The sequence below is a fragment of the Ostrinia furnacalis genome, unplaced genomic scaffold, assembly GCF_004193835.3.
Source record: "Ostrinia furnacalis isolate ACB-3 unplaced genomic scaffold, ASM419383v2 OfSCF1849, whole genome shotgun sequence".
NCBI classification, from domain to species: domain Eukaryota; kingdom Metazoa; phylum Arthropoda; class Insecta; order Lepidoptera; family Crambidae; genus Ostrinia; species Ostrinia furnacalis.
This window is the reverse complement of record NW_021132088.1, coordinates 56,418-77,915: the sequence shown is the minus strand read 5'-3', so window position 1 is coordinate 77,915 and position 21,498 is coordinate 56,418. Positions and strand designations below refer to the sequence as shown.

At 38.9% G+C, this 21,498-nt stretch overlaps 1 protein-coding gene across 2 annotated transcripts; it reads left to right on the top strand.

The window, feature by feature from the left end:
* Positions 1-27: 27 nt before the first annotated feature.
* Positions 28-21,065, top strand: LOC114353871 (uncharacterized). 2 transcript variants are annotated; one of them, XM_028306001.1, is made up of 15 exons: positions 28-322; positions 1,086-1,920; positions 7,316-7,440; positions 7,879-7,993; positions 9,260-9,400; positions 10,027-10,145; positions 10,645-11,331; positions 14,119-14,269; positions 15,043-15,122; positions 15,722-15,869; positions 16,760-16,857; positions 17,427-18,580; positions 19,307-19,426; positions 19,577-19,675; positions 20,839-21,065. In XM_028306001.1, the coding sequence occupies exons 1-15, from the start codon at positions 206-208 to the stop codon at positions 20,981-20,983; spliced, it is 4,134 nt and encodes a 1,377-aa protein (XP_028161802.1). In that variant the 5' UTR covers positions 28-205; the 3' UTR covers positions 20,984-21,065. The 2 variants fall into 2 exon arrangements, with proteins under 2 accessions (XP_028161802.1, XP_028161801.1); XM_028306000.1 differs by having other exon boundaries at positions 7,310-7,440.
* The last annotated feature ends 433 nt before the right edge of the window (positions 21,066-21,498 follow it).

The following is a 21,498-nucleotide window of genomic DNA, read 5'->3' as shown; positions in this document are numbered from 1 at the left end:
AAAAATCGCTTCATTTCGCTGATTTCGCTCATTTCGCTCGTTGAACTTTTCTTTTCGCGGGTGTAAGCAAAATATTTTATTTCATTGAAATCATCAAGTTTCTTGACTGTAACGAGCTTTGTTTGCTATACTCGAGTACTGATAAGTTAAATCTCTGTGACTACTATGTATAATGCAGATTGTTGACTGTGAATTCATGTAAATCATGATGAATCAAAACAAGAACGGTTGGATTTTATGCCCATCAAAAAGTTTTCCTGGTAAATTTTATTACTTTAACGTTTTGAATGGCGAAACAGCGTGGAGTTTAAATGAGAATGATGTAAGTATTATTATTTTATCGAATGGTATTGCAGTATCATGTACTTGCAGTTATATGGAACGTTGTTTAGATTAAAGTTAGCGTTCCACGAAGGTGTTATGTTTCAACTTAACTAGCCTGTTGCCTAATCTCGGTGGTTTCATCTAGAACGGTAGCCGCAAGATGAAACATATTGTAAGTCATTCAATTTTAGCAAACTTGCATCTAGTTTGTTTTTTAGCTACCACATGTTTAATGGTACACAAACAGACTACATAATCTCACTGTAACATCAATAAACATGAGATTAATATTAAATTTTTAGCAAAAACACATTTTCAGGTTTTAAAAATGTTGATGATTTTAATAGTTTGAAAAAATTCTATGTAAAAAACTGCAAAAGAATGGTGTATGAAATCCCAATAGGAAATACTGTTAGAAGTGTGGCATTCCAAAAAAAGAAATAAATATCTTTGGTCAATTTCAAACCACCATCTAGCCCCAAAGTAAGCAATTAGTACTAAGTTAACATACTAACTATATGAAGGATAATAATTTGTGAAGGGTCAGATTGGATATTTAAAACTAGTATATCAACAAGGTTCAGGTAGGGTCATTATGGCCAGAAATCGCTAGAAACGGAGAGGCATGGAATTCATGGAGGAGGCCTATTTCCAAGGACAAACTGGAGATGAGTGCAGCTAAATTGTGAAATATCTTTTATCCAGTAATAAAGGCTTAAATTATTATTATTATCATCGTTTGATTATACTTTCTCTTCCAGAGCCAAAGTTTCAAAAGAGATTATAAAATCACAGATAAATCGCACTCCTACCCCGAACCGTCCAGCCCGCCGATTGATAACTCCCACAACATATCTTTCCCGAACAACTCCTTTATGAAAAGGACAATTTACAATCCAATGTCGAAGAAAGTGATCAACAACACACAGATGCAAACGTTCGGTCAAGCGATCTTTCCGAAGTACGTTGAACCGTACATGCCTAATATAATATGGACTCCGATTCAGCTTCCTCCACCGATATATGCTATGAATGCTCCTGATATGGGCATGAAGATGCAGACTTTTGACCCAGCCGCACAAGTTGACACAGACCGGATCTTGGTCCAAACTTGTGATATGAGCATGAATAATCGTTTTGGGATGTACACAAAACATGCAAGCGTCCGAAAAGCTGAAAACAGGGCGTTTTCTAACAAATTCTATGAAACGTCAACGCCTATTAAAAGTTTCGACAAGAGAATCATGAATAACTCGCAAATATTTGGTTCTAAACACAACAGTTTTCAAAAACCTGAAGAGATTAAGGAGAAATCAATTATAAGAGAACCAATGCTCAAAAGACCACGGACCCATTTCGAGTCTGGACAACGGTCAAACATCTTGCCTGGTCTTAATCGATCGAACTCTACAGAGAGCCTGCTGAATTTGGATAACTCTGCTCACATGAAATCAACTTTAAGTGGAGGCAGTAAAGGTGAAAGTAGTAAAGAAGCCAAGCAGGCTGACGAACTGGATTGTAACGATTTGAGATACCTGTTGGAGGCTAAAAGAAGGAAATCGGTGGATTTGGGAGATCTACGCATGAATACAGAAGGTAAGTTTTCATTCTAAAGTCCGGTCGCCGAGCACATTGAATTTCGTCCAATGACCCCAAGTTACCCATCCTTATCGCTCGCGCGTATTTATATTGCTGTCGCGACTGTGCGACGGGCGGCCGCAGTGAGTGTGCGAGCGCGACAGCAATATAATTACGCGGGAGCAATAAGGATGGGTAGCTTGGGGTCATTAGACTTTAATCACTAAAGGGTATGATCATTGTAGTTTACCATCAACGAGGTTACTCCATGGCGTACCGAGAGGGCCAGTGGCGGGAAATTTTGCGCTTATCCACTGGCCGATGGGGATGACTAGTGGGTTATGTGAGACTCCCCGCCAGTGCTCACTAAAGGCCGAAGGGCGGGGACTACCCACTAATAACCCGGTGTCCACCGGAGCCCAATGAAACGGAGCCACGAGTTATTTTCTTAAGCTGGACATTCGTCCGCAGCTCCGTCTCAGGCTATGGCTCGATCTCAAACGAGCCTCTAACTTCGAGGGGACCCCTAATCCCCTCCTGCAGTTGTTTTTTTCCTCGTGACCATGGTAGTCTGCTCAATGCCGCTGTTCAGCCAGCTCNAGGCTAAATGTGAAATTTCATTAAATTCGTTTTAGTAGGTCAGAAGATATGACCCAAAAATATGGTTCTGGCCACTAAAATGGCTCTCCTGTAAAATTTACTTTTTTCACTTACGCCAGTATACGTAGGAGCCATCGCTATATGATTTGAGGGTATTTATCATAGTATCGGTAGATAGCACCATAGTCCCAAAAAATTGATAATCATCAAGTTTTAAGTGTGTTTTCTTGTTACCTCGGCGATGTAACACCCGAAACAAAAAAACAGGTATTTGNCAAAAGAAACAGCAATTTAAGCTGCATATTTTGAAACTCGCAAGTACTCGCAAGGGAATCAAAACCTAAAGGGTACTTCCAGTCGACCTAGAATCTTGAAATTTGGCATGAAAAATTTTGAACAATAACAAAGGGTAATATTTTGGTGTTATTAGATTTCGAATATAAAAAATATATAATTTAACTAATTAAGACATGACAAAAAAACTGAGGTATGTCTCGTTTCTGTCGGGCCTGGGTCACAGATGACCGTTCTTCTTTATTGCATAAAATCTTCAATCTTGTTATTTTAATGCTCAAGGCGGCTGGATAGCATCGGTTTAATTTTTCGGATGTGATTAAGACTCATATAAGTAATCTCAGATAAGCCATGCTAAACAGAATTAAAGCTTCTGATAACGGATCCGTAAATATCCGAAGTGATAGTGTTTGGCAGCAGTTATCCGTGCCGTTTGGCGCGCCGCCAGCCGTGGCCGTATTACCCGGGTCCGCTTGGGCCAGATTACCCTCGAGTTGCACTACAGCTCAGCTAGCTGAATAGGTGAAAAGGACCACGTGATTTCGGCAAATTGTGAAACGTTCCCGGTATTCATGTCATGCACGAGAGGCTTTTGCCAATTTTTATTCAGAATAATAATCTCACGGGGTAAGGCAAACTATAAATAGTAGTAGGTACTATAAATCTGGAAATCCTTAGGGGAGGCTTTTGTCCAGCAGTGGACGTCATTTGGCTCAAGCGATCGAACTGTAAATAGCTCTGAAAGATAAATATGTCTAGAGTGAAAATAAACCGATTGTCGTTTGTGAACTGAAGAAAGCCTACTTCGAAACAGGTTTTACCTAATTTGAGTGCTATTCGTTGCAATCGTTCCCGACATCGAACTAAGGCTTAAATAAAATTATAATTAAGTAAATGAAATATGCCTCCCCAACCCGTCTGGCCAGCGTGGGGAGTGTAGGCCAAATCCTCCATTTTCTGGTAAATTATATCTTATATCTATATACAGTGTGAGTCACGTTAAAGTGTACATATGAAAATAAATGAAACTAGACCTATTTTTATCGACAAAAAAGAGGTCAAAAAATTTTTGAGATTTTTTTTTAATTTTTGATACAATTTTTTTTCTTCCAATTACTTATTGGAAAAAAAACGTAATAACTTTTAAACTAAGCGGTATATCCTGATAAAATAAAAACAGTAATAATGCTAAATAACAGACAATACTGAAAAAATACATAAAATACTCAGAAAATGTCAACAAATAATAAAAAATGATACTTTTTGAAAAAAATCTGCTTAAAAATTCGTATTTTTTTGGTTATTTGATAAATTTCTCAAAAAAATGCCCCTATAACAGGTGATTTTTATTACTTTTTATTATTCTCTATCGTATTATCTTTGTAAAACCAAAAATCGCATGTCTCTATCCCTATCACAACATTTGCTATGATCGTTTGAACAAAGGCCTGCCACAACATTATTCTCCACTAACAGGTAGAGACAATTTTAATTGTAACTAAAATGCTTATTTTACTTCGAAATCTTTTGTTTTTATTTGAAATCTTACTTGTCTTTATCAAAAATACAAATCTAGGGCCATTTTCAGTTTCGTTGTTAACGAAGCGTTGAATGGCGCGCCCGGAGAGGCTTAGTTCAAACGATCATTGCAAACGTTGTGATAGGGATAGAGATATGCAATTTTTGGTTTTACGAAGGTAATACGATAGAGAATAATACAAAGTAATGAAAACCCCCGGTTATACGGGCATTTTTTGGAGAAATTTATCAAATAACCAAAAAAACACGAATTTTTAAGCAGATTTTTTTCAAAGAGTATATTTTTTTATTATTTGTTGGCCTTTTTTTGTGTATTTTATGTATTTTTCAGTATTGCCTGTTATTTAGCATTATTACTGTTTTTAATTTATCAGGATATACCGCTTAGTTTAAAAGTTATTACGTTTTCTTTACAATAAGTAATTGGAAGAAAAAAAATTCTATAAAAAATTTAAAAAAAATCTCTAAAATTTTTTGATCTCTTTTTTGTCGATAAAAATAGCTCTAGTTTAATCTATTTTCATATGTACACTTTAACGTGACTCACACTGTATATAAAAGAAAGTCGTGTTAGTTACTCCACTTATAACTCAAGAACGGCTGAACCGATTTAGCTGAAAATTGTCAGGGAGGTAGTTTAGAGCCAGGAGAAGGACATAGGATACTTTTTATCCCGTTCGAAATTAAAAAAGAAGTCTGCTTATTTATTGCCATTAAGGCAGAACAAAGTTCGCCGGGTCAGCTAGTCTATATACAGTGTGAGTCACGTTAAAGTGTACATACGAAAATAGATGAAACTAGACTTATTTTTATCGACAAAAAAGGGGTCAAAAAATTTTTGAAATTTTTTATAGATTTTTTTTTCTTCCAATTACTTATTGTAAAGAAAACGTAATAACTTTTAAACTAAGCGGTATATCCTGATAAAATAAAAACAGTAATAATACTAAATAACAGGCGATACTAAAAAAATACATAAAATACACCAAAAAGGCCGCCAAAAGAACAAAAAAAGTTATTTGTTGGCATTTTTTGTGTATTTTATGTATTTTTTTAGTATCGCCTGTTATTTAGCATTATTACTGTTTTTATTTTATCAGGATATACCGCTTAGTTTAAAAGTTATTACGTTTTCTTTACAATAAGTAATTGGAAGAAAAAAAATTCTATAAAAAATTTTAAAAAAATCTCAAAAATTTTTTGACCTCTTTTTTGTCGATAAAAGTAGGTCTAGTTTCATCTATTTTCATATGTACACTTTAACGTGACTCACACTGTATAAAAGAAAGTATACTGTATACTTTTTATCCCGTTCGAAATAAAAAAAAAAGTCTGCTTATTTATTGCCATTAAGGCGGAACAAAGTTCGCCGGGTCAGCTAGTAATAAATAAATAATAAATAAAATCATTTATTTGCAAGAACATGGTTACAGATTGGTGTTAATTTAGTTAATTCCAGCATATTATGTCGCATGCGACGTGCAAAAGTTTTTAAGACGTGCATTAGAGAGGATCGTGCTCCTGCAGTGGAGACTAAATGACTGATGATGATGATGAAATGAAATATGTAAGTAAAACAAAAGTACAACCCGATCGAGACAACTGTGCACCTCGCTGTAATACAACTCTCCCTCGCATTTACCCGCGCACCTCCCGCATTCGTCCCATCCGTACGAAAGTGTCGATGTGACGTTACAGCAGTCAGGTGCGCAATTAACTCGACCGGATTGCAATTAAAATTTTATGTCCACAGAATGACATAGCCAATTTTAATTGATAACATAAGTACCCCAGTGTAGTTGCGTAATTTGCGATAGAAACTTATTTCCACGCGTTCCTTTCAACGCGCAACTTTCAACGCTCAAAATAAAACGATTAAAATAATCTTTCCCGTTTATGGCCTTTTAGCAGTTCGTGAACCCATAAAAGAGACAGTGGAAGTAATTAGGTATTTGACTGCCATTATACCCAATCGTGGACAGATACGAGCTCATTACACCCTGGCCAATTGCCAGGACTCCTAACGAGCCAGATAGCAGCAGGGGTCAGCACGGTATTATGGCAGTGCAAAGGTGATCACTATGAATGCGATATACCTTTAGTAAAAGGGACCATGCGACGGAAATGCAGCGTGGATCGACCGCCTGCCCGATAAAGCAAATGACTTGGTTCGCACTGGTTTAAGATAAGGTAAGGTATTGTTACCATGCTATGGATCTTCTATAGAAGTTAATGGAGTTTTTTGCTACAGTATAAATTAAATACCCTTGGACATTTTACAGTTTTTTTTTCCCCAAAAATGAAGAATTACAACTAGTGTTTTGGTTGCTTATTTATAATTATTAGCAGTAAGTGAAGGTAGTTTGTAGCGTTAGCGCAAATGTGTACTCGTATGTACAACGCTGGCACTTGGCCAATGGCGACGCCTCGAAGAACCGCCACGGCTGCTGATGCTGGCTCAACATTGGACGGGATAAGCTGGCTTAGGTTTTTATGCTTTGATAGATGAATGGACATCCATTAAGGAAAATATTGGAAAAAGAATCTGCTTTAAATCTTGATTAAACATTTTAGAAGAATCCCATCAAAAACAATACTTGTCAAAAAAACCAAGTCTCGCAACTCAGTTGTTCTACGGTAAAAAGTTGTGAGATCNGACAGATTAAGGCACTAATATTATTAAAATACTATTTCAAAATACAAGAAATTGTTGAATATGTGTGTACGAACGTAACACCCGAAACGATGGAATGACCCCTCTGTTGATCAATCGCTGCTGTCATCATTGCTGTCACGTGCAATGTGTTCTGTTTTTGGACATGTTGCTGCGACACCGGCCACGCCCCCTTGTCACATCTCCCTTTAGTTTCTGTGATCTGTGTTGTTGTACCATAACTTGCTACTTATTTCGTTCGTTTCAGCCGAAAGACGTCCGACTGCCACAACTTATTTAAACAACCTGTATTAACTTAAGTTTCAGGTAGAAAAATAAAAACTAGGAAAGAAGAAACGCCAAAAACGACCCCGAAGAAGCGAGTGACCTTTGACCTCGGGGACCAGGTTAGCAGCGAAGGCATCGATGATCAGATGGAAGATGATGACATTGTAAGTTTATTTTAATACTTTCAGGATTTGCCACACGTCACTATAGTCGAGCACGTAGTTATATTGCTGTCGCGGTCACACACTCACTGCTGCCGCCCGTCTCACAGTCGCGACAGCAATATAATTACGCGCGAGCGATAAGGATGGGTAGCTCGGGGTCATTGGACAAAATTCTACGTGCTCGGCGACCAGACTTTAGATGCATTCTATCGTATCCAGTGTGACAACTTTAAACATCGGCGATTTGCGAGTTAGCCGCTTTTTAGAAGCTGAATGTAGCGACCACTGTATTTCATACCGCTCACTTAAAATCGCCAAACACGGCGTTTAGTCGCTTTTGATTGCGCGGTTTCGATACCGCGTCCAAACGCATCATGTGAATTATTCTTTTTCTTCTTTTTTTAGCATGTAAGTGACTTTGTTCGGTTTTTTTTCCAGCTACTAGCGGATGAAGAATTTGATCAGGAAGTAGAGGATAAGACTGTATACATTGCTATCGATTTGGATACGTTACTGGACGAGTACGACTTCATTGAGGAGTACATTCAATCAGGTACCTACAACTAACTTAATAAACTACAGGTCTAGTGCATTGGTTCCCAAACTTATTTGAGACGCGCCCCCTTTCGACCATACAAAAAATTCCGCGCCCAGTCAAGATTATTTAGAATAGAATACCTTTATTCAGCATTAACATTTATGTGCATACATGTACAGGGGTTAAATATTACTGAGCCATGCTGAAAAGGCGCCCGCTCAGCGAAAATCGTGACGTGACACACAAGTCGTCAAGTCACGAAGCTGGTTTTCAGCGGGTACCAACATGGGGGTTATTACGCCAATTAAGCGCCCTTTTGACAGTGACGGTTTATCAATATAGATGACCCACGCTGAACTGTCCCACCAAACTCAATGACAGGGGGGCGCCACTATCGTTCAACTATATGGTTTCCAACATGGCAAAAATCGGAACCAGCGATCCGGTATTGACAGTGGCGCCCCACCGCCAATGCCATGGACAGGACAGCTCAGTATTTTGGAACTATAAAAATTAACTATTTAATTTTATTGGTCGTATCGAGCAGTCTGGAATTCATTCTCCCAGGTGGCCCGCGCCTAGGGTTGTCTTTTTTTTATTGCGCTGATTCTGCTCCAAACTGATGGCTGGAGCCTATAATAGATGGTATTGTTTGTTTACACATGTCATACAATGTCACTATTTTGTTGCATTTCTTACAAAACTTGCGTGCTCGTAACTCAGTTCAGACTGAGTTTAGAGGTATACATGTCATAGTAAGTTTAGTTTATTACACTGTTTTGTAATTAAAAAAACAAGGTTTGGTCGATGGCCGTGCGAAAAAAAAAAGACGCCACCTTCCATACAAAGTCTGGCATTGCCATTTGTGAAGTTCTTTCTCGCTTATAGTTCCAAAATACTGGACTGTCCTGTCGATGACATTGACAGTGGGGCGCCACCGTCAATACCGGATCGCTGGTTCAGATTTTTGCCATGTTGGAAACCATATAGTTGAACGATGGTAGCGCCCCCCTGTCATTGAGTTTGGTGGGACAGTTCAGCGTGGGTCATCTATACTGCTATGGTTACTCCGTACAATGTACGTCAAAATTAGTTCTCGGGACAATCGTAGTGGCGTTTCAAATTGGCACAAACTGTCATTTGTATGTTTGTCTTAAGTATAAACTGTCCAGTGTGTAATCTAATAATACATGTCAGTGCTTGATGGTGATAACAACTTATATTACATTGTTTTTGTTGTGTTTTTGGTCTATTTAATTTATTGTGTTCTTATTCGACCAGATGACAACCGCAAGCTGTTGATACCGCGCAAACTCCAAGCTGACGTAGAAGCAATTTGTCTCGGAGACTGCAAAGGGCGCCAGCGTGTTATAGCTGCTAGACAGATCACTAGGAAGCTTGTCTCGCCGCCAGCGCACTACAGTAAGTTACTAGACATAGTCGGAATTACCGACTATAACTTACTTGGAATAGTCGGTATTCCGACTACGGCCAGATAATACTAGGAAGCTGGTCTCGCCGCCAGTGCACTACAGTAAGTTACTAGACATAGTCGGAATTAGAAAGAAAGAAAGTAGGTATTTATTTGATGCGAGTATTAAAAGCATTACAAATAAATAACAACTTAAACATTATAAAACAGAGTACACGCACCAAAATGGCAACTTCTCAGTATAAGCCGTGACGGCAGAGAGCACGTCACGACCACTGGTATTCTGCGGATGCCACTTTAGCAGAAGGGCGCAGCTCGCCCAAGAACAATCAATCAATCAACATTATTTACGAGTATAACTTACTAGGAATAGTCGGTAATACCGACTAATTGTGAGTACCGACTATATAACCTTTAAATTAAAATGTTCATAGTCGTATTTGCGTGAGATTTCGCGTAAAGTGTAAAGCACTTTCAGGATCAGTAACCTGTGTTTGATATCTTGTTTAGTACAAATAATCGAGTTAGATCACTTATCGTTTCCACCCTGTATTACTGTCAATAAAGTTTGTTTTATTCTATTCTTATTTTAATTCAAACCTCCGTTCTCTTCCAGTGCCCATCCCAGACCCGGCAGCCAGTCCCAACAGTGGGCAGGGCCTCGTATTGGACAATCATGCTGATAACTACATCCTCAACACTTGTTTGGAAGTCATCTACTCTGGTGATCATGTGGTATGTTCAAACTGCTTCCCTGCATCTGTCTATACTAATAGTATAAATGCGAAAGTAACTCTGTCAGTCTGTGTCTCTCTTTCACGCCTAAACCACTGAACCGATATTGATGAAATTTGGCATAGAGATAGTTTGAGTGCCGGGAAAGGACATAGGATAGTTTTTATCCCGGTTTTTGAAACAGGAACGCGCGTGTTTAAGTTTTTCTGTGACACAAAATTCCACGCGGGCGAAGCCGCGGGCGGAAAGCTAGTATTCAATTTCAATATATAAAAGCGTAAGGTCACTGACTGTTTGACTGACTGACTCACTCACTCATCACGAAGTCTCAGAAACTACAAGTGGTGTCTCAAATTTTGCATGGGGTTCCTTTTAGAACGTAGGTGCTCACTAAGACGGGATTTTTCAAAATTCAACCCCTAAGGGGGTAAAACGGGATCCATTTTGTGTGTCGTTATTTATTTAATACAGATCTTCATGTGTATTTTTAAATTTCCAGATGTTAATAACCGACAAACCAGAATTATACAATGATGCCAAATCTCTAAACATAGATTGCTTCAAAACTAAAGAACTAAAAGATGGCGCTTGCAACACCAAAACAGAAGTGTCGTTCGATTTGAAAAAGGTTCCTCAAAACATTTCAAACGAAAATACAAACTTATTCTTGCAACCGGCGAGCGAATTTGAGCCTTACATCGTTAAGAATAAAGAAGGAAACCCAGCAAATCCGTTATACGATAAGATTCTAGAGGAAATGAACGCCGACTCCAATTCTAGAAAGAAAAATAGTTTTAAAGACGCCAACACTTCTCCTATAGATGGCAAGCTATTGCGTATGCGTGACAAACAAATTGATACAAATAAAAAAGTAATAACTATGCCACAGATCGAAAAAAGTTTCGAAAACACTGTCCAAATAGGTTTGGACATGCAGAACCTCTTTATAAAAGAAAACAAAAACGAAGTGCCACCAGAAAAACAAAACGCTGTCAGATTTGAAAATGGAACAGAAAAAACAATAGAAATGGCAGAAAAAAGTTCGAATATAAACTCTTTGGATGATCTTTTAAGTGTTTACAGCGTTAAAAATAAAGAAATGGAGGATAATATTAAATTGAGATTGGACGAATGGATATGTTCTTTCGCGCAGTTAATGGAAGAGGCACTCGTTGAAGTTTTGGTGGTAAGTGCATTCTAACCACAGATCACAGAAACTAAAGGGAGATGTGAAAAGGGGGCGTGGCCAATGTTGCAGCAATATGCCCAAAAACAGAACACATTGCTTTTCACTTTTGTCACAATAAGGGCTATCGTTTTAGCGCTCACCAGTTAGCGCCACTGTAGAGTAAGGTCCTGTCACTTGCTAGTAGCGAAGACAGTGGCACCAACTGGTGAGTGCTAAAGTGGTAGGATTACTATCGCATTTGCACTCATCAAGATGGCCCAAGTAACATTTTCCTCCATTTAAGAGTTCAATAGTCGTTCACATGTACTCCACAAGCTGTGTATGTCAGCTGTATACGAGCTGTATAGCTTGCTATAATGCTTTTATAGAACCAGTTTGGGCACAAATTAGACAGCTTTAAGTTCACTATGGTTGTACATTAGCAGTATAATAGCATTATAATAGCAGTTTAAGTAGTAACATCGTACTTAAGGCTGACTTACGGCACTATATGGGACGCAGTGTAAACCATACAACGTACGTGAGGACAATAAAGAGTAACAAGTGGCTAAATGCACAGCTTTCAAAGTTATAAAGTCCGACAAAAGTACTCCAATGCTACATAAAGTTCACGTGTGTCCTAAATTATTTCCACATTTTAATATTAGTTTGGTATTTGTACGTGAGTGCCAAGAGGAAACAACTCGGGCGGATAATATTTAATCATTTATGCAAATAATAACACGGGTTTTAAATACTTAATAATGTTAATGCCATTGGGAATGCAACTTTNTCATTTTATACCTTATAATATTCCTATTTATGCGTAATATAATATATCAAAAACCTACCAATGTACAACTCTTTATTTTTTTGGTTGTTCTCCTTTTTTTTTTGGATGCGAGCGGGGATGGTCGACAACATGACCGCGCGGCCCTACGGAACGGATTTTCGAATTTTCGCTCGCTGGGGCCATGGGGATCAATGATGTCCGACGCTTAATAATTCGATGTAGAGACTCAAAAACAACTTTATGTTAATAAAATCCTTTATTTATGTTTATAATGTAACGATTTAACAAAAAAAAACAATCGACGAAAATTGAAAAAAATTGTAATTTTTACTTGGCCTGGTAGGAAAGTGCAGTGTCGGACAACATTGACCGCGTTGGCGTTCAATGTGTTAAAACTGGTTGAGAGGAAATCTACAATTTTCAGTTTTTGATATTGTATTGGCATTATAATTATACTACGGTAATTAATTATAACATGAAACCAAAACTCAATCGCTATATCTGCGAATTTTGTGATAAATCTGCATTAATTTTGGAGATTTATTTGGTAAATATTTTAGGTTATGTAGAACAAAATGGTGGAAATGAAATACGGCTATGTGAACTGTTATAACTCCAATTTAATGCGGTGAGCGTATATTAGGTTCACATGTGTTTTGTTAGAATGCTGATATCTATATTAAGTTCCACATTTGTACCACTACAGCGCTAATGTCTATAAATTTATTCTAATGTGAACTTATGTACAGCTTTAAGATGTACCTAGTTCAGGTCAATTGTGTATCTTTAATTCTTTCAAATACTGAAATTTTAGAGATCCGCAATAAAAATTATTAATGTCCGTTAAATCGCCTAGCCCAGGTACTAATAGTCAAGTATGAATACCTAAAGCATCAGACGGTAGTGTTCCCGGTTTAAATTCGTTTATTATGCCTGACAATTTATTCAAAGCGGAATGAGGAATACGATTTTCAATAGCCCATGTTCTTATTTTTTTGCTAAAGGTTAAATAATTGTCTAAATCAAAATTGTATTCACTATCACTAGAACTGCAATCATCACACTCTGATATCTGTATATTTTGAAGGGAACTTTCAGGTTCAGGCATAATATTTTCCTCTGCATCATGTACAGAACCACCATAAATACAACTAAAAACAGGCTTGGGGAAAAGTGTAATAGAATATCACATTCACATTCATTTTCAGCTTAAAGCAAATAAGAGTAGTACTTGTGGACAAATAAACTGCTATTGATGTTAATGGACAACACATATAGTCCTTTTAACAGCCTACAGTGCACATGCGAACCATTGAAACACTTTTGTACAGATAGTAAAAAAAGGTTATTTTATTAACACAAACAAGTCCTACTACAGCTACTAGCTGTATAACAGTCTAAAACAAGTAAACATAACAGCCTTTGGCTTTATAAATGACCACGTGTGTTCTATTAAAATGCTAGCTCTATAACATCGTACAAGTAGGCCGTTAAACAGCAGTTGCCGTATCTCTACCCTCCTATAATGCTCTTAGTCAGACAGCTGACTAAAGGATAGTTGTTAGAGTATTATAACACCAACAATCGTATAAAAGTATAACTCTACACTAGTCTACACTCCTATAAGTCCCTTAGACAGGTATAGGTGTAATTAATTGCAATAATACAGCTTATACATCACGAGTGAACTGTACTAATGCTTTAAGTACACATTGGAACTAAATGTGAACTCTTAAATGGAGTAAAATGTTACTTGGGGGCGCCACTGTAGATTAAGGTCCTGTCAATCGCCAGGGGTGCCAACTGTTAAGTATAAAAACGACAGCCCATCATTGACAACGTACGGTACGGGAGGGTTGACATTGACATTTATGACGTGACAGAGCATACAAATCTGAAGTCATACTGACGTTTGACGTCACAAAAACACCCTCCCGTGCCGCTCCCATATCTCAGGCACTGACTGAGATAAACGCTTGACCTTTAAAATAAATATTTGAATGTTTTTCCAGCAACATTCACCAATCACAGACAAGCTCTCCCCGCCATGGGTGTTATATGACTCCATCAGAAGAATACAGGAGTTGTATGGCTCTCATTCAGAAGTGAACATGGTCACTGATAAACTTAAATGTATGCTGTTGAACCATAGCAGCCAAATTGGTGAGTTTTTCATCATCATCATCATCATCATCTCAGCCATAGGACGTTTACTGCTGAACATAGGCCTCCCCCAATGTTTTCCATGTTGCCCGGTTCGTAGATTTTACCATAATAATAAACTTGGCCACATATCTTATCTAAAGTCTGTCGCCATAACAACAATGTTGACAGCATTTTTGGAAGTAAGATATAAACGGGACTATTCCCACCTCTCGTTCCCACCGCTGCAACTCCTGTGGAGCCAGGATCTACAGCTTGACCGCCAATAACACAACCAGTGAAGGTCAAGTTTGTCCCGGGGAAAGGTAAACTGTCATTGGACCTCCAACGAAATTAATCAGAAGAACACAGGAGTTCGAAGTTAAGGGAGGTAAGATAGCCAGTTCCTCTGTGGTTGAGGATTCCGGGTGAAGCTCGCTTCCACCTTCGGCCTGATCATCACTTACCATCAGGTAAGATGCAGGCCAAGAGCTTTCTATTTAGGATAAAAAAAATGGTAGATGCACTATGCGATTTCTCTTGGTAAAATCCGTATTTTGACGGATTCGGATCGGGCCTAATGTGATATCTCTACAATACTTATTTCGTTGTTCATAACATCATTATCATCTCAGCCATAGGACGTCCACTGCTGAACATAGGCCTCCCCCAATGCTTTCCATGTTGCCCGGGTGGTAGCGGCCTGCGTCCAGCGCCTTCCTGCTACCTTTATGATGTCGTCGGTCCACCTTGTGGGTGGACATTCATAACATATACCTACTTAATCATTACAGGTAAATTTAAGTCATCCATCAAGCCGAATGATTTCGTCAAGATTGTAGGATGCGGTATGATTTTGGTTGAGACGTTGAAGGTAAGTCAAATATTTGACACTATTTCCAATAATGGTCATAGCACACTTATCAACCCGGAAAGGGTTCAACGCCGTATCGCCTCGCTGTTGTTGAACAGAGGCGAGGCGTTATGTTACGGTGCGGATAAGTGTGCGTTTAATGGAGTTTCATACAAAGAATACAGACCGCCTCGATACGGTTACGATCCGTTTCCGGATTGATAAGTGTGCTTCGTCCTTGAAAACCCTTCATTCTGGTCTTAAAAAGTCAATTAACTTTATCATTTTTATTTATTTAATATAATTCAACTATAAATTAACAATTTTGGTTGCTTTGTAATTAGTGCCGTGTTTCTCTATTTTAACCATAATAAAAAAATGTAGTATGTTACAATCATAATTCATAATCGGTAAACCACTTTTGACTGAAAAAATCAGGCAAAAGTGATATTGACCAAGGCCATCAGTTAAAAAAACCACTTACTAATTTGCAGCCAAAAGTGGTTTTGAACAATCGGTCGGTTCGACCATTGTGAGTTTTGACTCTAAGCCTATGCGCGCGCAGACCATCGATTTTTCGTCGGCCGATAAAATCAAAATCAATATTCGAATGTCCCCAGTCGGTCCAACCATCAGTATCTCTACAAGAGACATCGGACGCCATCTCGTCGCTGCTACAAAACATGTCTCGCCCCCCAGAAGTGCCTGAGTTCACCACGCCTTTAGTATGCAGGGAGCGCGAGCGAACGGCCGAGGAAAGACGAAACTGTATGTACCACGTTTAGGCGTGATTGGTCCAATTCGCAATTGGTCCAATCATGAAAAAAATACAAATTCGTGATTAGTCCTATTCGCTATTGGGCCAATTCGCTATTGGACCAATTCGCTATTGGTCCAAAATAAAAGGATATCCAAAATGAAAAAATAGGAGGTTAATCAACTTTTACTACTATATGCAGAAAAAAGCGAATTGGTCCAATAGCGAATTGGACTAATCGCGAATTGGACTAAACGCGAATTTGTAAATTTTTCACGATTGGACCAATTGCGAATTGGACCAATCGCGCCTAAACGATTCATAGTTTTATCACTAAACAGATGTTTCTATAGTTAAAAAACTTTTTATCATAGATCCCTTTGATAGATTGAATAAACTATAAGTGCTCTACGTGTTTAGGCTATTATCGGGGCTCGAGTTGGGCTACTTGTTTGTTTCTAAAGCCCGGTCTGTGAGCACGTAGAATTTTGTCCAATGACCCCAAGCTACCCATCCTTCTCGCTCCCGTGTAATTATATTGCTGTCGCGACTGTGCGACGGGCGCCCGCAGTGAGTGTGCGAGCGCGACAGCAACATAATTACGCGCGAGCGATAAGGATGGGTAGCTTGGGGTCATTGGACAAAATTCTACGTGCTCGCAGACCAGACTATTGTAAGATAATGTCTGTTTTGTACCCCTTCACGCTTAAACAGCTGAACTGATTTTGATGAAAATTTAGAGATAGTTTGAGTCCCGGGAAAGGATATTACATTATATCCCAGAAATAATCCTTTAAGGGATGAAAAGGATGAAAGTTTGTATGCGGAATCCTTATAAGTGTGCTCTTTAAAAAGTAGACCTTACCAAATAATTAATATTTCAATTTTCACTCTAATACAGATGTGAAAAGGCCTTCTGAAATAATACAGTATTTGAAGGCACACTTCGAAGATTGGAAAGACTACGAAATACCGCAAGATTATGACAGCGAAATGCAGGTAAGGACTCTTGTAACAGTTTTATAGCATATTACTACAGGGTGGGCAAAAAAAGAAGCGTTTTATAGGGGTTGCTTTAATAAAAAATAATAAAACAAAGCACGCTGTGGTCCCTTGAAACGCTCCATAGTGACTTACCCCCTTACTAATAAAACTTCACGTTCGTTGAACAGTGTTTTAAAGTGACATTTTGTATGGAAATGTCTTTTAAAACAGTGTTCAACAACTGTATAACTTTTTATTAGTAAGGGGGTAAAAATTTATGAAATCTTGCAGTTTCTCATTACTCACCTCGAACCGTTTTTGAGGAATCAAGCTTGCTATTTAAAAAAAAACCACTCTGTATAGATCGTTTCATCCACTCGGACGCGCCCCACCATTCTTCCGCGAATGTTTGAGTGTTATCGGTACACGCTAATGATCCATGAGTGCACACGCACACTACAGTAATGCCTTACGGCTTGCTCGGACCACACTCCCCGCGCCCCGCGCGACCGGGACCACACATTGCTGGGGCGCGCCCGAGTGGATGAAACGATATATTATTTATTTATAATTTTATCTTCCAGCCCGGACCTACTGTAGTAAGGACTACCGGCAAAGACTTGAATCTACTAAACATTGATAAAGACAAATCTATTACTTTAAGATCTCATACGATCAACCTCATGAAAGCAGTAAATGAAAACGACACGACTGCATTCGAAAAAGCCCAAAAATCTACCAAAATCGACGGTATATACGCTATCAACGATGAAAAATCTAAATACCAATTCAACACTGGCAACATTAAAGAATCCCCCATTGTGTTTCGGAAGTTTGACAGCTCGTTCATTTTCAAAATCAGAAATGACAACAAGGCAACAGCAAAAAATGACATTGATGTAACTGAAAATGTAGAAATATTCAAAAGGCATGAAGCAAATGTATCTAAAAATGTAGAATTGCCAAAAGCAAAAGATAATGTAGAAAATTTGACAAATACTAAGTCTATTAATAATACATTTACAAATGAAAAAACAGAACCTAAAATCATAAGAACGTTTGATATTTTCAAACAAAAAACTAACGACAGTGCCAACAAAGATAATTTAAACATGCCTAATCATGGCAACACCACAGAAACGGCTGGACCGAAAGTGGTGAGGACGTTCGACAATTTGTTCTTGCCAAAATCTAATGATAAAACCCCCAAAGATATAATAGAGGATTTGAACGTCCCTCAACATGGCAACACTTTTGCTGACAACAAAACAACTGGACCGAAAGTGATAAGGAATTTGAAGCCCATCGACGCTTTTGAAGACAAATTGAAAGATGACAATGAAAAACTAGACCTGGATGCCCTAGATTATTCTGAAATAGACAGATCTATGTCTGAAACTGTCATAATCGAAAACGAATCGATTGAGAACGTCAGTTTTGTCTACGAAATCAGAAATCGACCGAAACCGACCATTGACAAGAATGTGATAGAAATTCACGATACGGATAGCAAAAGCACTCAAGTGATAGTAAATAATGATAGCGCGTTTAATGATAGTAATGATAAAGTTAATGATTCGTTAGTTAACAATTGCAATTCGACGATAGATGATGCAAAACCTAATGACGATGCGACTAATGACAGTGGTTTTGAAAATGAAGGGGTGCAAGCTTATTCGCTGGTGAAGATATTTTTGGCTGAGCTAAGCGTCTCTGTGAAGGAGATTTATGAATTTATGTAAGTACTAAAGCCCGGTCCGTGAGCACGTGGAATTTTGTCCAGTGACCCCTAGCTACCCATCATTATCGCTCGCGCGTAATTATATTGCTGTCGCGACTGTGCGACGGGCGCCCGCAGTGAGTGTGCGAGCAACATAATTACTCGCGAGCGATAAGGATGGGTAGCTTGGGGTCATTGGACAAAATTCTACGTGCTCACGGACCAGACTATAGCTTTACTTTTTTTATTAAGTATTATGCCCGTTTTCACCACCAATCCCTAATTTTTAAGTAACCCCCATGGTAACACTTAACAGGAATTTTGTTTTCATAGGTCACTTAAAAATTAGGGATTGATGGTGTAAACGGGAATCAGAAGCTCATAAATTCTCATAAATAAAACAATGGACACTTAACTTTCACATTATATTGCCTCATTTTAAATACAATTCATCACTTAGCATAAAAACGCTCCCTGTAATCTGACGTTTCTAAGATGAAAAGGACATTACATTACTGTTAAATAATTGAATTTATTGCTAGCTTTTTAAAACTTTTCGCTCTGTCATATTATTATTACTTTGGCCTGCTATTCACTTGCGACTCACTCTTTGCTTTTAAAGGTCCCTGATAGCTTATCAGACACTTATCTGGCAGATTAAATTACTGCTGATATTTTTTAGGATCCTATTTCTTTATTATTTTCAGACTTATAAAAACTGACGATATTTTCCTATAATTTTAGAATGAAAAGTATAAATGAGTTTCGCGAGGACGAAACTCAGGAGGAAAAGAGACGGATGCTGCATGAAAGAGCCAACACGACCCACGTGATCATCGCTGAAATCATAGGCAATTTGAAAAGGTAAATGTTCATCATCATCATTTCAGCCACAGGACGTCCACTGCTGAACATAGGCCTCTCCCAATGACTTCCACATCGCCCGGTTGGTAGCGGCCTGCATCCAGCAATACTTTCGCATTTAATTTTATAAAGCAAGGATTTTTTCCACAGAATCATCCAAAGAGAGGCTAACGAAGACACGTCCATCAGAGCCTTGCTTTTAAAAGCAGGCGCCCAGGCTACCGGTGACAAACGAATGACTAGGTACAGGTATGTTCACAAAACTGTTATTTTTACACATAAACCATATAAAACTCAATGGTGGTGACTGACTGACATAGTGATCTATCAACGCACAGCCCAAACCACTGGACGGATCGGGCGGAAATTTGGCATGCAGGTAGATGTTACGACGTAGGCATCCGCTAAGAAAGGATTTTACGAAACTCCACCCCTAAGGGGGTAAAACGGGATCCACGCGTACGAAGTCGCTGGCGGCCGCTAGTTAATACTTAAATCATGTCATGACACATTAGAGGGTTTAGTGTGAGTTTACATCAAACGTTCTCGAGAGTGCATAAAAAAATTTATAAAAATTTTAGTTCTTGAAAGTTACCGCTAGGGGCGCTGTACAATCCGTCATACATTTAATGTCATTTTATTGCGCGCTCACTAGTGACGTTTGATGTAAACTCACATTCAGCACTCAGAAGGGAATCAGTTTCATATATTTACACTAAAGTGTTGTGTCGAGTCGAGATGGCTGACGGGACTATTCCCACCTCTCGTTCCCACCGCTGCAACTCCTGTGCAGCCAGGATCTACAGCTTGACCGCCAACAACCCAACCAGTGAAGGCCAAGTTTGTCCCGGGGGAAAGTTCTGTCATTGGACCCGCAACGAAATTAATCAGAAGAACATAGGAGTTCGAAGTTAAGGTTCGACTTCCCTCCAATGCAAAGCGGTTTCGCCGTGGCTTATCTCTCCGATATCTACCGTTTCGTATAATGTAAGAAACCGCTTCCGTTCTGATTCGTCACGTCACAATGCGTCAGACAAATATAAATCCACCTTTATGCTCTTAACAGTAACCCTGGGTTACACCATCTTACTTTAACTATAGTCTGATCTGCGAGCACGTAGAATTTTGTCCAATGACCCCAAGCTACCCATCCTTATCGCTCGCGCGTAATTATGTTGCTGTCGCGCTCGCACACTCACTGCGGGCGCCCGTCGCACAGTCGCGACAGACATATAATTATTTACGCGCGAGCGATAAGGATGGGTAGCTTGGGGTCATTGGACAAAATTCTACGTGCTCACAGACCGGGCTCTTAACATACAAAGTCTCAAACTCCATACAAAAACACCGGTTAAAGTTATAGTTACGGTTAAAGTTAAGATGATGCAACTCAACCTAAAACTGTTTTTCAGGCAAGTGGTGATGAAATGTCTGGAACAAGCCCAGATCTTGGAGAACGCACTGAAAACTGTGCTGGTGTTGACAGACGACCTCGATGCTTCGGTCAGCAACTATTCTAACCAGACTGGTACGCGGTATTTTAATATATTCGAGTGATTTATGAAAAGATAAGAAAGAGAGAATAGAAGAGAGAAGAATAATAGAAGTTATTATTGGTATGTATATTATATAGTCTGGTCGCTGAGCACGTAGAATTTAGTCCAATGAACCCAAGCTACCTACCCTTATCGCTCGCGCGTAATTATGTTGCTGTCGCGACTGTGCGACGGGCGCCCGCAGTGAGTGTGCGAGCGCGACAGCAACATAATTACGCGCGAGCGATAAGGATGGGTAGCTAGGGGTCATTGGACAAAGTTCTACATGCTCAGCGACCAGACTTTAGTTCTTGCGACTCACGAAAGCGAGTGAGCTTTACTTGTGTGTGTACGTGTACATGCACATAACGATAGTGTAATGTATCAAAACTTTTGAACAACGAACAGTAGCGAGCCACCACACATGTAAAGCTCACTCGCCTTCGTGAATTGTAACTATAACTGTATTAACCCCCTTAGGGCTCTTTCAAACAGGGATGTTATGGATATCCGTAACCGTAACCGAAACTTTCGGAT

Excerpts from the sequence above, each read along its gene's own strand:
- LOC114353871 (XM_028306000.1), top strand. The coding sequence starts at position 206 with ATGATGAATCAAAACAAGAACGGTTGGATTTTATGCCCATCAAAAAGT. Across the intron at positions 15,870-16,759 it reads GGCCGAGGAAAGACGAAACT|ATGTGAAAAGGCCTTCTGAA; the intron begins GTATGTACCACG and ends ACTCTAATACAG. Across the intron at positions 19,427-19,576 it reads ATCATAGGCAATTTGAAAAG|AATCATCCAAAGAGAGGCTA; the intron begins GTAAATGTTCAT and ends TTTTTTCCACAG.